This window comes from Pyxicephalus adspersus, chromosome 1 (assembly GCF_032062135.1).
Source record: "Pyxicephalus adspersus chromosome 1, UCB_Pads_2.0, whole genome shotgun sequence".
NCBI classification, from domain to species: Eukaryota; Metazoa; Chordata; class Amphibia; order Anura; family Pyxicephalidae; genus Pyxicephalus; species Pyxicephalus adspersus.
In genome coordinates this window covers 86,060,224-86,073,650 of record NC_092858.1, presented here as the reverse complement: position 1 = coordinate 86,073,650, position 13,427 = coordinate 86,060,224, and the positions used below count along the sequence as shown (strand labels likewise).

The window sequence follows — 13,427 nt, the reverse complement described above, 5'->3', positions numbered from 1 at the left end:
ATAGAAAGGGTGGAAATATCAGTCCTCTTATTATATTTTAATAATAAATCCCAACTGTATTTTTTAGCTAAACCGCCAACCGCCTAACCACTCCTTTACCCTAACCAACGTATGCTCCTTCCCCAGGCCATTACCTCTAAAGCTAATCTGTGTCTCTCAGTACTCTTTGTATCCTTGCTCCAGCCATGTCTGAAAGAACAGTTCTATTTTATAGGCTCCTTCTTTGGATGCATATTCAGTTTCAAGAAAAGGCCCTATACAAGTAATCTATGTACACTTTTTGTACATAGAGTGCTAGATAGTTATAGGTATGAGTGTACAAGGCAGAAAGTATTTTGACAGTTTTCCTTTAAATAAATCTCATAAATCTGGCTATTATGCATTGTAAAATGTGATGTATACAAAAATGTTGTAACTAATAGCAATTCTCTTTGTGTGTGGATTTAGGATACAAATTAACGCAAATGTATAAAACACATTTGACTTAAAAGTAAAATAAATTAGGTGAAGACTTAATACAGAGGATTGCTTTTTATCTTAGTGACTGATTATAGTTTTCTCCCTATTGCTATCATTGTGTAGGAGCAGAGCAATGAATGAGTTACTAGAATACTGTGTTCTTAGCTGTGAATCAGGACAGCCGGGAGTAATAAAGTAAAGTACATGAAAATGATAGGATAAGGGTAAATAATCTTTTGTAATTCATCAGACAGGTTTACCAACGTCATATAGTGTGCAAGCCATAAATTATTCTGTCCTTCAGCATCTGCATTAGGCGTCACGTTCTATTTCAAGTCATGAGTAGTTCAGTTCTGTGGTTGTTAAGTCACTATCCAAGACATTCCAAGACTTAAGCATCACAAAGTACCAGGATTTGTTCTGTTGTTCTTTACTTGTAAGCTGAGATATTGAATGGAAATATTATTGTACGGAGCTGCAATGCCATAATTCTAGTCACCGTTACCACCTGCTTTCAGAGAGCACCCATTGTTATTTTACTAAGTGTTGATGTCTTTTTCCTGTTTTTTACAGAAAAGTATTTTGATTTTTTTTCAGGAAGGAATAATCAAGGTATTATTTAAAGGATCGTATTAGTTTTGGTGCCACACTAGGCCTGATTCAAGGCTGGAGAGGATACACTTTCATCAGTGACGCTGGGTGATCCAGCAAACCTGGAATGGATTTTTTTAAATGTCTTTTGTTATTTATTTGCAATTTTTTTCAATCCTGGACCAGAAAATTTCAGGTTTGCTGGATCACTCAGCTTCACTGATGAAAGTGTATCCTCTCCAGCCTTTTAGAGCTTTAATAAATCAGGCCCAATGTGTCCACAGCTTGGCTGGAGAAAAGAGACTGCCCATGCTATAATAGAAAGACTGCATTTTTAAAGCAGGCTGGTACAAGTGACCACTATATAATAGGAAGGAAAAGAAACAAGTGGATCAATGAAGTAATCCACATCTAACAAAATAACTACCCAAGGGTTAGGGAGGTGCCCTTGCTGTAAAAATTCAGTGTAAAAAAGTCATATCTGTGTATCTATCCAGAATGGATAACCAGAAGTAATTATTTAGCCAGTAAGAAATCTCCCATTTATGTATTTTAATAGTATAAGTCATGCCCCATTGCAGTGTTTACAGTGTCCCCTACTACCTGCAGATTGCTCATGAGCAAGCAAATAAACCACATTGACTTTAATAGGATTTTTTTCCCTGAGACAGAAGTTGCTTTGATAGCAGTCTCACAGTAATCTATGGAGTTTGTGTTTCCTAAAAAAAGGTATATATATTATTATTTTTTTAAATCTTTTAGGTAAAGCAGGAGAGAAGTGGCTGCCTAAATAACAAGAAGCAGGAGATTATGCTAAAAGAAACATCTGCAGTAAGACACAGAAGGTGTACAAGTTACAGGCTTTACAAGTAAAGGCTGCATGCAGCCTTATTTTTGAACCACACCTGGCCTCAGGCTGCAACTCCTCCCTGACTCAAAGACAAATGCCTTTTTGTCAATGGCAAGGTGCTCCAGTGTCATTCTCTCTAGCCTGGAAAAGGGATGGAGTGCCTAGTCCACCTATTCCTTCCAGGACACTCCTGGATGCCAAATATAGAGCTGCAAATATATAGCAAAACACCTAATTACAGCCTTAAATAGGGTACATGATGCCAAATAATCCCTTAATTGTGCATCGCGAGTTTCTATCTACTACAACACATATATTTACTACATCGTAAAGGGGCCAATTCATAGCATTAAATAGGGCAGTTTTGAAAATATTTGTCCGCATATAAACTATACTTCAAAATTTAACTTAGATGAATGGGATATTTATAAATTGGTAAATCATTTTAAGGGTGCAATTCTTTTTTCCTACAGATAATAAATATTATTTTTTATACTGTATATAACATTACCTGAGTGTGTGCAAGTTTTGTCCATTAATTGTTTAGATAGTAGTCAAGGTACATCTAGGTAGTTTAGGTAGTAGAGGTAAATCTATGAACCATCATTTCGGCGTAGTCATATAAATCCAATTCAATCCAATTAAAAATGTCAGGCCAACTGTTGTGTACTTCCTGCTTGTATTCAGTTTTGGCTGTTCTTTATTTTGTAATGAAATCATCATGTTCTGAAGTTTATGTGGGCTTGGAGCTGTGACTGTGAGAAGCTGTCACGTCTCGCTTCAAATGACCTGGCAGCAGCTACTAGTGACCCTGACTGCATTACTTGCCAACAATTCAGAGCCCACAATGTGGTGTTTATGTATGACAAAGCTGTAAATGTAATATCAGATGTATTAATAACCCTCTCTGCACATTGCATTCTGTGATTAAACAGATTCCTGTTATTTCACAGCACACATACAGATACATCATTAGAAAACTTGATGGCACCTTCTTTGCATTCATTAAATAAAGCAAAATATTTTGACTACTGTGATTTGTGAAATTTATGTAATAAAAATATGAAAAAACATTTTTTCTTGTCAGATTTTAGGTGACAGTTCCTCATCAATTATCTATGCTCTAATAATTTAGTTCGAGCAGGGAGCTAGACTAAGCTGTCAATGTACAGTATTGTTAGCTCACTGGTGCCCATGCTTTAATTAACAAAAGGTGTTAGTTACCACACGTGTTAGTTTGCTCATCTGGGCCACCATTTTTAAGTTTTGCAGCTGTCTTGGAACTTCATGTTTAGTTACAAAGTATTAGTATTGCAAATTGGCAAACTGTGGACCTTGTGCTTATTCCACTTATTTTGAGATAATGGTCCATATTTATTAAAGCTCTCCAAGGCTGGAGAGGATACACTTTCATCAATGAAGCTGGGTGATCCAGCAAACCTGAAATGGATTTCTTCAGTCATTTGCTATTTGCTAGCAAATGCTTTGCATCCTAGACCAGATCCATTCCAGGTTTGCTGGATCACCCAGCTTCACTGATGAAAGTTCATCCTCTCTAGCCTTGGAGAGCTTTATTAAATCAGGCCCAATATGTAGATTAGTTCAACATTTTTATTGCATTACAGGAAAATATATGAATATATGATTTTAACGTGTTTCCTTGTTTATTCTACAGTAATTCAATCATTTTACTTCCCATGTACAATAAATGTTGATTGATATTTCTTTAATATTTTAACATAGAAATATTGATGCTGTGGGAGGTTTGGACCTTCACCTTGTGTCTCCAGCTTGGCTGAATGTGAGGAGCCGGCCTGAAGACTTTTGAGAAGTCCTAAATATACAACCTCTAGTCTTTGTGAGAATACTTGTTTTGTGAAGATTCTTCTCAGAGGTATTTAAAGAGCAATTCACAATACATTTTAAGATTTATGTATTTATGCTGTTCACAACTTAAAAAAATAACATTTTAAATGTTTTGTTTTGTAGGTAAAAATAACAATAGCATTGAACACACACACTACTGTCCAATATGTTTGGAACAAAGATATATACAATTCAGACATAATTAAATTGTACATTCCAAACTTTAAGATCATTTGCATACATTTCAGTTTCACCGTGTAAAAAGGACAACACTTTTGATACATAGTCCTTCTCATTTCAAGGGACCATAATATTTGGGACTATTGGCTTCATAGGTGTTTGTGATTACGTCAGGTGTTTTTCAATTCTTCATTAGGGAGATTGCAAGATTCTGAAAAAAAATAAAGTTATAGATAGACATAACCAAGATTAACCTGTGATGGCTAGAGGAAAGTGTGAAGATGGCCTAAGATCTAAGGCATACCATCCTATCTGTACCACAGGTACTGTCACACTTATCTTCATTGATGATGTAACTACTGATGGCAGCTGCAGAAGGAATTTTGAGGTGTAAAAAAACACTTTCTCTGCTTATGTCCATGTAAATGCCTCATTGGCCAGCCCTTCATCCTGCAACAAGATAATGATCCCAAACATTTTGCTAAGGCAACACAAGAGTTTCTCAGATATAAAAAATGGAACATTTGTGAATGCCCAAACCAGTCATGTAATTTAAATTTAATTTGAGTTTGCCTTCCATATGCTGAAGAAAAACTTAAAAAGGACATGACCGGGGAATAAGCAAGAGTTGGAGCTGGCTTCAGTAGAGGCTTCAGTGAAAAAAACTAATAGCAGGTGATGTCAATGAATTGCAGACCTCAAGTAGTCATTGCATGAAGGAGATATGCAACAAAGCCCTTAACGTGGCTGCTTTAATATACCATTACTTTGTCCCAAACATGGTGCCCTAAAATGAGCAGGAATATGTATAAGAGGTGTTGTAATTTCTCCATAATGAAACTGAAACATAGACAAATAATAAATCTGGAATGTGCACTTTAATCATGTCTGAATTGTTTGATTTTGAAAGGAACAGAAAATGTGTATTTGTCCCAAACATTATGGAGCGCACTATATATTTAGTAAGAGCTCTATTTATAAAACAGTGAAACTGACATTTCCTCAAACATTCCCTGGTGGGTATGTTACTTCCATTGGAACATGTGGACCTGGAAGATTCCCACAAGGGAAAGTCTGATTCCCTGTTTTATAGATAGTCATATTAAAAGTTAAAAAATGGCTTGTATATCTTTGTGAATTATATTTTCATGGCAGTCTAGACATAAATCATAGACCTTAGATAATGAACCAGTACAATCTGACCCCTGAAACACACTCCTTCCTACAGGCTATTATCACACGGGCAGTACATTTTTAACCCTGACACCTATTAGCTAAGGGTGTTTACTGAAGTTTTATTATGCCCACAGATAACACAGCCAATGCCTGTTTCTCCAGAAAACTGCAGAATCTTGTGTCACTTTTCTAATGATGATGGTTATCCTAACATCTGGACAAACAGTAAAAGTGACACTGGCAGACCTTAATTATTTTAGATTCAGTTTTTCCAGCAAATTAAAACCAAGGTCAGGGCTCACTTTTTTGTGAAAGGTCTGGTTACCCATATACATTACTATCTATTATTTTCTGTTATATTTGTTTGACTTTCTGTTATATGTTTACACTTTTAAAAACAAACTATGCACATAAAATTAGTTTGCTTTCATTTTGTTTTCATTTTATTTTTAGAAGTGTTTATATTATATTTTTGTGTATCTAACACATTTCATCCATGGTATTTACTTGTAAAAGCTTCTTGGTTAGATTGAGTAAGCAAGAGCCTTGAAACAGTTGCCTGGTTCCGCCATCTTGGATATAATGTCTGCAGCTCCAGCAGACTCATTTCATAGTATTTTGTTTTGCTCCTTCTCCCCCACAGCCACATAAAAGTATTATTATGTAGGAAGGTGAAGGGAAAGAGGAAAAGCTCAGCTAATGCATGAAGAAATAGAGACTGTCACAAGAAGAGATGGCTATGACGTGCAAGGAGAGAGGGTGTGCTGGGAAGTACACTTTTCTTGGAGTAGTCAGATATTTTTAGGAAGTTCAAAGGCACATTGCAAATTAATGGAATGGTATGGAAATGAAAACCACTACAAATAGGCATTTAAAATATCTTTAATTTTTGTGCTTATACCTGCAATTTTTAAGTTGGTGACAGGGAGGTTTAATACTGTAACTGTATCCAGGGGTAAGAATCTTATGGTCTGTTCCCGATTTCATTCCAAGTACTTCTTCAGACCCTAGTAAACACAAATAGGTTTATTTAGAACCAAGCGTAGATTTCTCTGTTCACTCACCAATATACTTAGACATATCATAGTCCTTACTCAGGACTAGGCTGTTGCTTATTGGCAGGTACATGATTGAATGAGAGCAAGTCACGTGCATCCATGCTTCTCTTTTTAAATACATTTCAAAGAGTTTTGGTTACAATTAACATGTAATCACTGGTCCCTGATTGGTTGCTGCATTTTTAGTGACTTGTGTTGCTCTGTGACAACTACTTTGAAGTAACTATTCAGTTTTTCACATTTTCTTTTTTTCTTCCATATTCAGAGGATACACTCATTCCCAGTAGAGAAATGGTGATATACTAAATGACAGCTGAATTCAGATAATTTTAGCAAAATTTAGGCCCTTGAGAATATCATTTTCCTTTTATTAAAAAGTAAGATAACCTCCACAGAAGCAACTGAATAAAACTGCTGCAGATAAGCATTCTGGTTGCAGCAGACAGAAAGTAGGGATGAGAGGCAGATTTCCGTTTCAATACAATGAACAGGGATGTGTTCTGCTTGCAGCAGTAGCAAGATGATAGTAGTGTTCTGAAACTGCAATGAGAGGAATTTTGGTTTAGCTCAACTCTTTGCATTCCGCAGGCTATCCCCGAAATAAGAATCAGACATATTCAAAGCAAAACTATATAATAAAACTAAAGCATGATACAGAAATATTTAGTGTAAGCTACAGTTCTGTTTTATAAATAAATAAAAGTGTAATGTGCAAGAAAGCAGGACATTTCTAAATACCAAGTTACCTACTTTTACAGTGGTCCCCAGCACAATTAGGGTGAATTTTCTTTGAAAGCAATAAATCATGGTGATATTGCTATAATGTCTATGACCTGTATGTATTAGTATCGACATATTTGATCTGTGAAACATTTAAGGAAATATCTACTCATTGGAATACTCATTGGAATGGGTAATAATATTTTATCTGGGCTACTTTGTATAGAGAGTACAGGGGTTAAAAATTTTTTCAGTCTGATTAAAAGCAGTAGATGAAAATCCTGCTAAATTCATACCTATGTCTTGGTTATTATGTAGCTTTAAACATAAAATCTTTAATTCAGGAGTTACAATTATCTTTTTATAACATATAGGCTCCTGCTCTGCAGGGAGATGCTTCCTGAAAGCGGCTGAGCCTGCAGCCTCCGGAATATGCCGCAGTTTGACCACATTTCCAACACCACGGACCGCGTGAGGGAATTATCCACCACCGGCCCTGGGAGGCATGGTGACGACCTTCAAGATTGCGGTACTTGGGGCCCAAGGAGTGGGGAAAAGTGCCATTGTACGTCAGTTTATGTACAACGAGTTCAGCGAGACCTCTGTTCCTACCAAGACTCGACGTGTCTTTTTACCAGCTGTCGTCATGAATGGCCATGTCCACGAACTTCAGATCATGGACTTTCCTCCCATATCTTCCTTCCCTGTCAACACCTTACAAGTGAGTCTGGAATATGTGGGCTGAAAATACTGGAGCATAACTCAGAAACTCTTAGTTCAGGTGATACTTTCCATATTTTCCATAACATTAAAAAAGTTTAGAGAAACAGTTTAAGTTGAGTTTGCTGCAACACTTTAAAAGATCTAGGCTCTCAGGTTTGCATCTGTTCCTGAAATTTTTAAATCTCATGATGACCATTCTCTTTCTTTGCATTTCTGCTAATTAAACTTGGGCTCCCTTCCATCTATTCAGTTGGGAGGTGATGTTGAGCATTGCTTTATAAGTCTTAAGGAAAACAAAGTTCTTTCTCTAGGTAAACCTTTTTTAGGGATGGCTGAGCTAGGGTAATCTCTCATTGAGTACAGAAGGCCTTTATTTAAACTGTAAACAAAGCCTCCTTTTGATCATTTTGACCCATGGACAAATTATACAGGTTTTTGGACAAACATATTTCCCAAACCAAGTGCAGAAATTTGCCATCTAGACAATAACTTGTTGCAAAACCTCCCTGGTATTATTAATCCCTATATGACCCAGATGTTTCAGATGTGATTTAAATTTTCACACAAACTTGCAATGGCAGATTTTTACATGATCACTCAAGCAGGTATAGAAAGACTAAAGGGAAGCTATGAAGCTTTAATCAACCTGGAGAGCAAATTTAAACATACGTCTCCAAATTACATTTAATTGTTGGTTACTTGCCAGGTGCCGTGTAGTATCTGCCATTGTTCAAAGCCCAAACAAATCCTTTGTAAATTTAATTTTTATGCATTTAGGTTTTAGAAAAGAAAAAATATAGTTTGTTTCTGTGTTATGTGCTTCATTCTCCAGTTCAAGCACCAGTTCATATTCACATGTTTTTCTTTTAGTGAAGAGTCAACATTTAGGCAATGCATAGTGGGGGTTTTGAGTGTGTGTGTGTAGTGCAATCAAAACATTGCTATGACTTTTGATCATAAAATACATACCAAGAATACCATATTTTATGGTGCCCTACATCTCACACAGGCTGCTAAAATCGTCTTCTGCAAAAAACAAGAAATCGGTGCATTTAAATAAAAAAAAATATACATTGTATCTCCTGAAATTTTATTTCCACCTATCAATATTAGTTTGATCACAGTGCAGTTTAGTCTCAGTAGTATATTATGGTGATTGCATCTAAACAGTCCTTTTTTCTGCCATAATAATAATTCGAATCATTTCTTAGCAGGAAATATTTATTCATTTCTAATATAATTTCTTACTGGTTAGATTTTACTTCCCCTTACTCTGTATTCTTAGTTACTATATACAATTACTTATTCCAGCTTCTTTGTTATTTGCTAAACCGCCTGTTTCATCAATGGCGTGATTACCGTTTTCTTTGTATCTTAACTCAGACAGTATTCTAATACATTCAGGCTTCATGCTCAATCTTTGTCATACATATGAATGAAGACTTTTGTTAAAGTTGGCTGTGAGCTGAAAAACCAGTGCATTTTCTTTTTTCAGTTTTTTCAAAATTTGTTGTACGATATTTTGGATATACCCAGACGGATACACTTTTAAAATGAACCTTTTTTTCTAATAAACTTGTTAGTTTTTTTAACACCTACAATGATGCAATGATGATTTTCTGAGTTCCTGTGCCAGGTTTTAATTTTGTGTTAAGGCAGTAGGGAGAATATGAAAATGCAATTTTATGAAAATTAAATGCTTCATAATTAGAGGACTGAACTTACACCATTTGAGACCATACTCCCACAAGATCCCCCCCCCCCCCAATACCATATTCATAAAAAAATAATATGCTTCTTCAGGATTATGAGTCGGTGAATGCATGATATCTTGTTACTGGTCCCCATATACAAAGAATCTGCAGACAGTGATGTGATGCCAAGCAATACAGAAGGTAGCTGTAATTGGGAATATTTCTGAAGTTTTCCTTTTTAGGTTCATTTACTACCTGCTAAAATTAGTCGATTTGTTAAGGGGAGGGGGTCAAAGGATTAAATATCGGCTTTGAATAAATAAATTGCAATTCAGGGTTTGTGGTTAGTATCTGGCACCTGACCCTTTTTGAAGGTCCTGTGGACTGTAATGTGCTCAGTTCACAAACCCATAATTCATGTGTTACTTGCCAAAATAATTGTTTTTTTCAGCTATGTATCTGTTATTTTCCACTCTCACTGATAGTAATTTTGCCAGAATTTCCATTATTATCATCATTATAGTTTAGCCAATTGAGACTTACAAAATATAGACCTAAGATTCAATCTCATGTAAATAAAACATTTATTGGTATGAGAGTCGGGTTTTGCATGATCACATCACTGTGATTTCCCCCTTGCTCAGATACGGATCTGTCTTCAAGTTATAATAAGAATTCTCTGTGCTGTGTCTCCCTTCTACATTTTATTCTTTTTTTCTGCCACCCACTGCAATATTTCCTTCATCTGGCTTGTCTGCTATCTAACTGGTTACATAACGTTTGCAGATTCAGTCATGGGGAATCCCACCACAGGCATGTCGCTTCACACTCTTTGAAGTTACCTCCCCTGTTCCCTCTATCCCTCAGCAACTTCCCACGCTGAGATGTGTATGCTACAAACCTCCAGGCACAAGGAATGACCCTTTCCCTCCTCGGCAGCGCAGTTAAGGAGGTATGCGTAGGTTATAGTGACAGCAGGAGTGAATGATGAAAAGAATAAGCTTAAATAGTTTCTCTTATTTCAACAGCAGTTTAAAATGGGGGAAAAAAAATCATTATTCCACCAGAGAGCTGACACAGTCATTGCTGTTGCTGTGCTGGCAGTATCAAGTCGTTCAAGTGAGAAGCCACCAGACTGTGCTGATCCTAAAATCTAAAAAGTACATTTATCATTGTAACTGGACAGTAATAAATACAAAGTGCACATGTTCAGCCACCTTCTCTGTAGGTCTTGTTAGACTCAATTATACCATCTCATGTTTTTACAGTGTAATACACCACTAATCTCTGTGACAAGTGCATTTATCATCAGGCATTTTGTCTTGGATATACTACAGAGGGTGGCTTCAGCAGTTAGAATAGGGAACACTTGTTTCTATACCAGCAGTTATTATTTTTTTATTGTTATTGCTAGTAACTAACTATCCATCACCCCTGTGGATGTACTCCCTTTAAAGGGATTTACATATTCTTTATGCTTTTATTTTTAGCTGTTACAATGCTTCTTTACAATATGCAAGCGCCGAACATTAAATAGTTAAAGTTTAAAATGTTTTCTTGTTTTTTAATAATCCATACCACCTATAAATAGTTTTCCTATTTATGGGTGAAGGGGCTCTGCTTCAAACTCTTAAACCTGTACTGGGAAAAAATGGGGTTGTTGCCATTGGGGTTTTTTGCTATTATTTAGCACAACTGAGTTGACACTGAAACGTTGAGAAGGGAAAAGTTGGGGTGTCTAGGCCTTTGGCAGAAAGCCCCATTAGGATACAAATCTCCAAACAAAAGGCTAAACATTTATAACTAACACAAATATTTTTAATCTGTAACCAAATTATACAAACATGAAGTATAAATACCTATACCTTTCAAACTTACATATTTTGATTAATATTTGTTCAAAACAGAAAATCTGTGTAAATTCTCCGGAATTCAAAGTCTGGATGGACTGTGGTAAAGGAGCAACTAGAAAAGTACAGGCACTTAAACCAAAAGTTTTTCGGCAGTACTGTATATGCAACGGTATGTGTATATATAGATTGATATGCATTAGGCTAAATGTTGACATCGGGTTATCATAGTAAAGCCACAGTATGATGTGATCATATGTTGTATTTTGTAGGAATGGGCAGATTCATGCTGTCGGGGCCTCAGAAGTGCACATGCTTACATCCTCGTCTATGACATCTGCTGCTTTGATAGCTTTGAATATATCAAGACCCTGCGACAACAAATTTTGGAAACAAGGTGAGAAAAATAAAATGTCATCTTTGATGGCACATGATTGATTGAAGAGGAGAGCGTTGGGTTAGTGGAATACCAGAGAGGAGGAGGTTACAGTAGTCCAGACGAGAGATAAGAGCATGTATAAGGAGTTTGGTGGTTTCAGGGGACAGGTAGGGGCGGATTTTGGAGATGTTGCATAGATGAAAGTGACAGGACCTGGAAATGTTCTGAATATGGGGGGTAAATCATTAGATTGTGAGCCCCTTGGAGGGACAGTTAGTTTCACAACTATGGACTTTGTCCAGCGCTGCATGGTGTGATGGCTCTTTATAAATACTGTGTAATAATAATAAATGAGAGGGCAGAGTCAAAGGTGACACCAAGACAACGTGCCTGAAGGGAGGACCGAATAACAGTTTTGTAAACAGTTAGAAATATGTCAGGGGGAGATTTGGAATTTGAAGGGGGGATGAAGATGAGTTCGGTTTTATCCAGGTTGGGTTTCAGAAATCGGTCAGCCATCTATGATGAGATGGCTGCCAGGCAGCATTGAGGCCTTATCCAGGACTGAGGGAGACAAGTTAGGAGTGGACACATAGATCTGAGTGTCATCAGCAAACAGATGGTACTGTAAGCCAAAGGAGGATATGAGACTCCCGAGAGAAGAGGTGTACAGAGAAAAAAGAACCAGTCCATGGACTGATCCTTGGGGAACACCAACAGGGAGGCGGTTGGGCGAGGAGAGTTTACCATTGAAAGAAACCTGAAAGGAGCGGTCAGACAGATAGGAAGCAAACCAGTGTCACTGATACCAATGGAGCGCATTATTAGAAGGGGGTGATCAAGAGTGTCAAAACCAGAGGAAAGTTCAAGGAGAAGGAGCAGGGAAAAGTTGCATTGAGACTTAGCTCTGATGAGGTCATTGGCCACTTTAGCAAGAGCTGTTTCAGTGGAGTGGGCAGCTCGAAAGCTAGACTGGAGAGGGTCAAGGAGAGAGTTGGTGCTCAGGTAATGGGCGAGTCTTTTGTAGACAAGGCATTCAAGAAGTTTGGAGAGATATGGGAAATAGGACAGTAGTTAGAGGGCAGGGAGGGGTCTTTTGAGCGGTTCTCCAGGATAGGGAGAATTATGGCATGTTTGAAAGCTGAGGGGTAGATACCAGTAGAAAGGGAGAGGATCAATAGTTCGGTCAGGGCAGGGGCCAGGGTGGAGGAATGGGCACGGAGTAGATCAGAGGGAATTGGGTCAAGCGGACAGGTAGTAGATGGAGATGATGAGAGAAGAGAAGAGACTTCGTCCACAGTAACAGGGCTGAGGGAGGCCAGTGATGATTTACAGGTGGAAAGGGTGGGTATGGTTGGAGTAGCTCAGTGAGCAGAGACATCGTGTCTGATTTTGTCTATTTTATCTCTAAAGTAGGTGGCAATGTCTTGGGCAGAGAAGGATGTTGTGGGGGGAGCAGGTGTGGGGTTTAGGAGGGAGTAAATTGTTGACAAGAGTTTGCGTGGGTTGGAAGCTTGAGAGGAAATGACTGCAGAGAAATAATTTTGCTTGGTGACTGTTAAAGATTTGTAGTCCATGAAGTCAGCACTGAGGCCAGATTTTCTCCACTTACGCTCAGCTGCACGAACAGTCTTTTGTAGCTGTTTGGTGTGAGTGTTGTGCCAGGGTCGGGGGTTGGCAGGGCGGGGGTAGCGGAAGGTGGCAGGCGCAACTTTATCCAAAGCTAAGGAAAGAGAATGGTTTAACATGGTTGCAGCTTCATCTGGGGAGTTGATTTTGGAGAGAGTGGGGGTTAGGGACGCAAGGCAGTTTGAGAAAAGGTTGTGGTCAAGGTTACCGATATCTCTCTGACATTGACCAGGTCTGGGATGTGGCAAGGAA

At 37.7% G+C, this 13,427-nt stretch overlaps 1 protein-coding gene across 3 annotated transcripts in view; it reads left to right on the top strand.

The window, feature by feature from the left end:
* The window catches only part of RASL10B (RAS like family 10 member B), a 30,758-nt gene extending 19,160 nt beyond the window's left edge, over positions 1–11,598 (top strand). For 2 of the 3 annotated variants that reach the window (XM_072416930.1, XM_072416937.1), the window contains exons 2-5: positions 3,644–3,794; positions 7,275–7,621; positions 11,225–11,339; positions 11,440–11,564. In XM_072416930.1, the coding sequence (XP_072273031.1) occupies positions 7,406–7,621; positions 11,225–11,339; positions 11,440–11,501 (393 nt within the window). In that variant the 5' untranslated portion in view covers positions 3,644–3,794; positions 7,275–7,405 and the 3' untranslated portion in view covers positions 11,502–11,564. Of the gene's footprint in view, positions 1–3,643; positions 3,795–7,274; positions 7,622–11,224; positions 11,340–11,439 lie in introns of all 3 variants that reach the window. The other variant, XM_072416944.1, reaches the window with a different exon arrangement.
* The last annotated feature ends 1,829 nt before the right edge of the window (positions 11,599–13,427 follow it).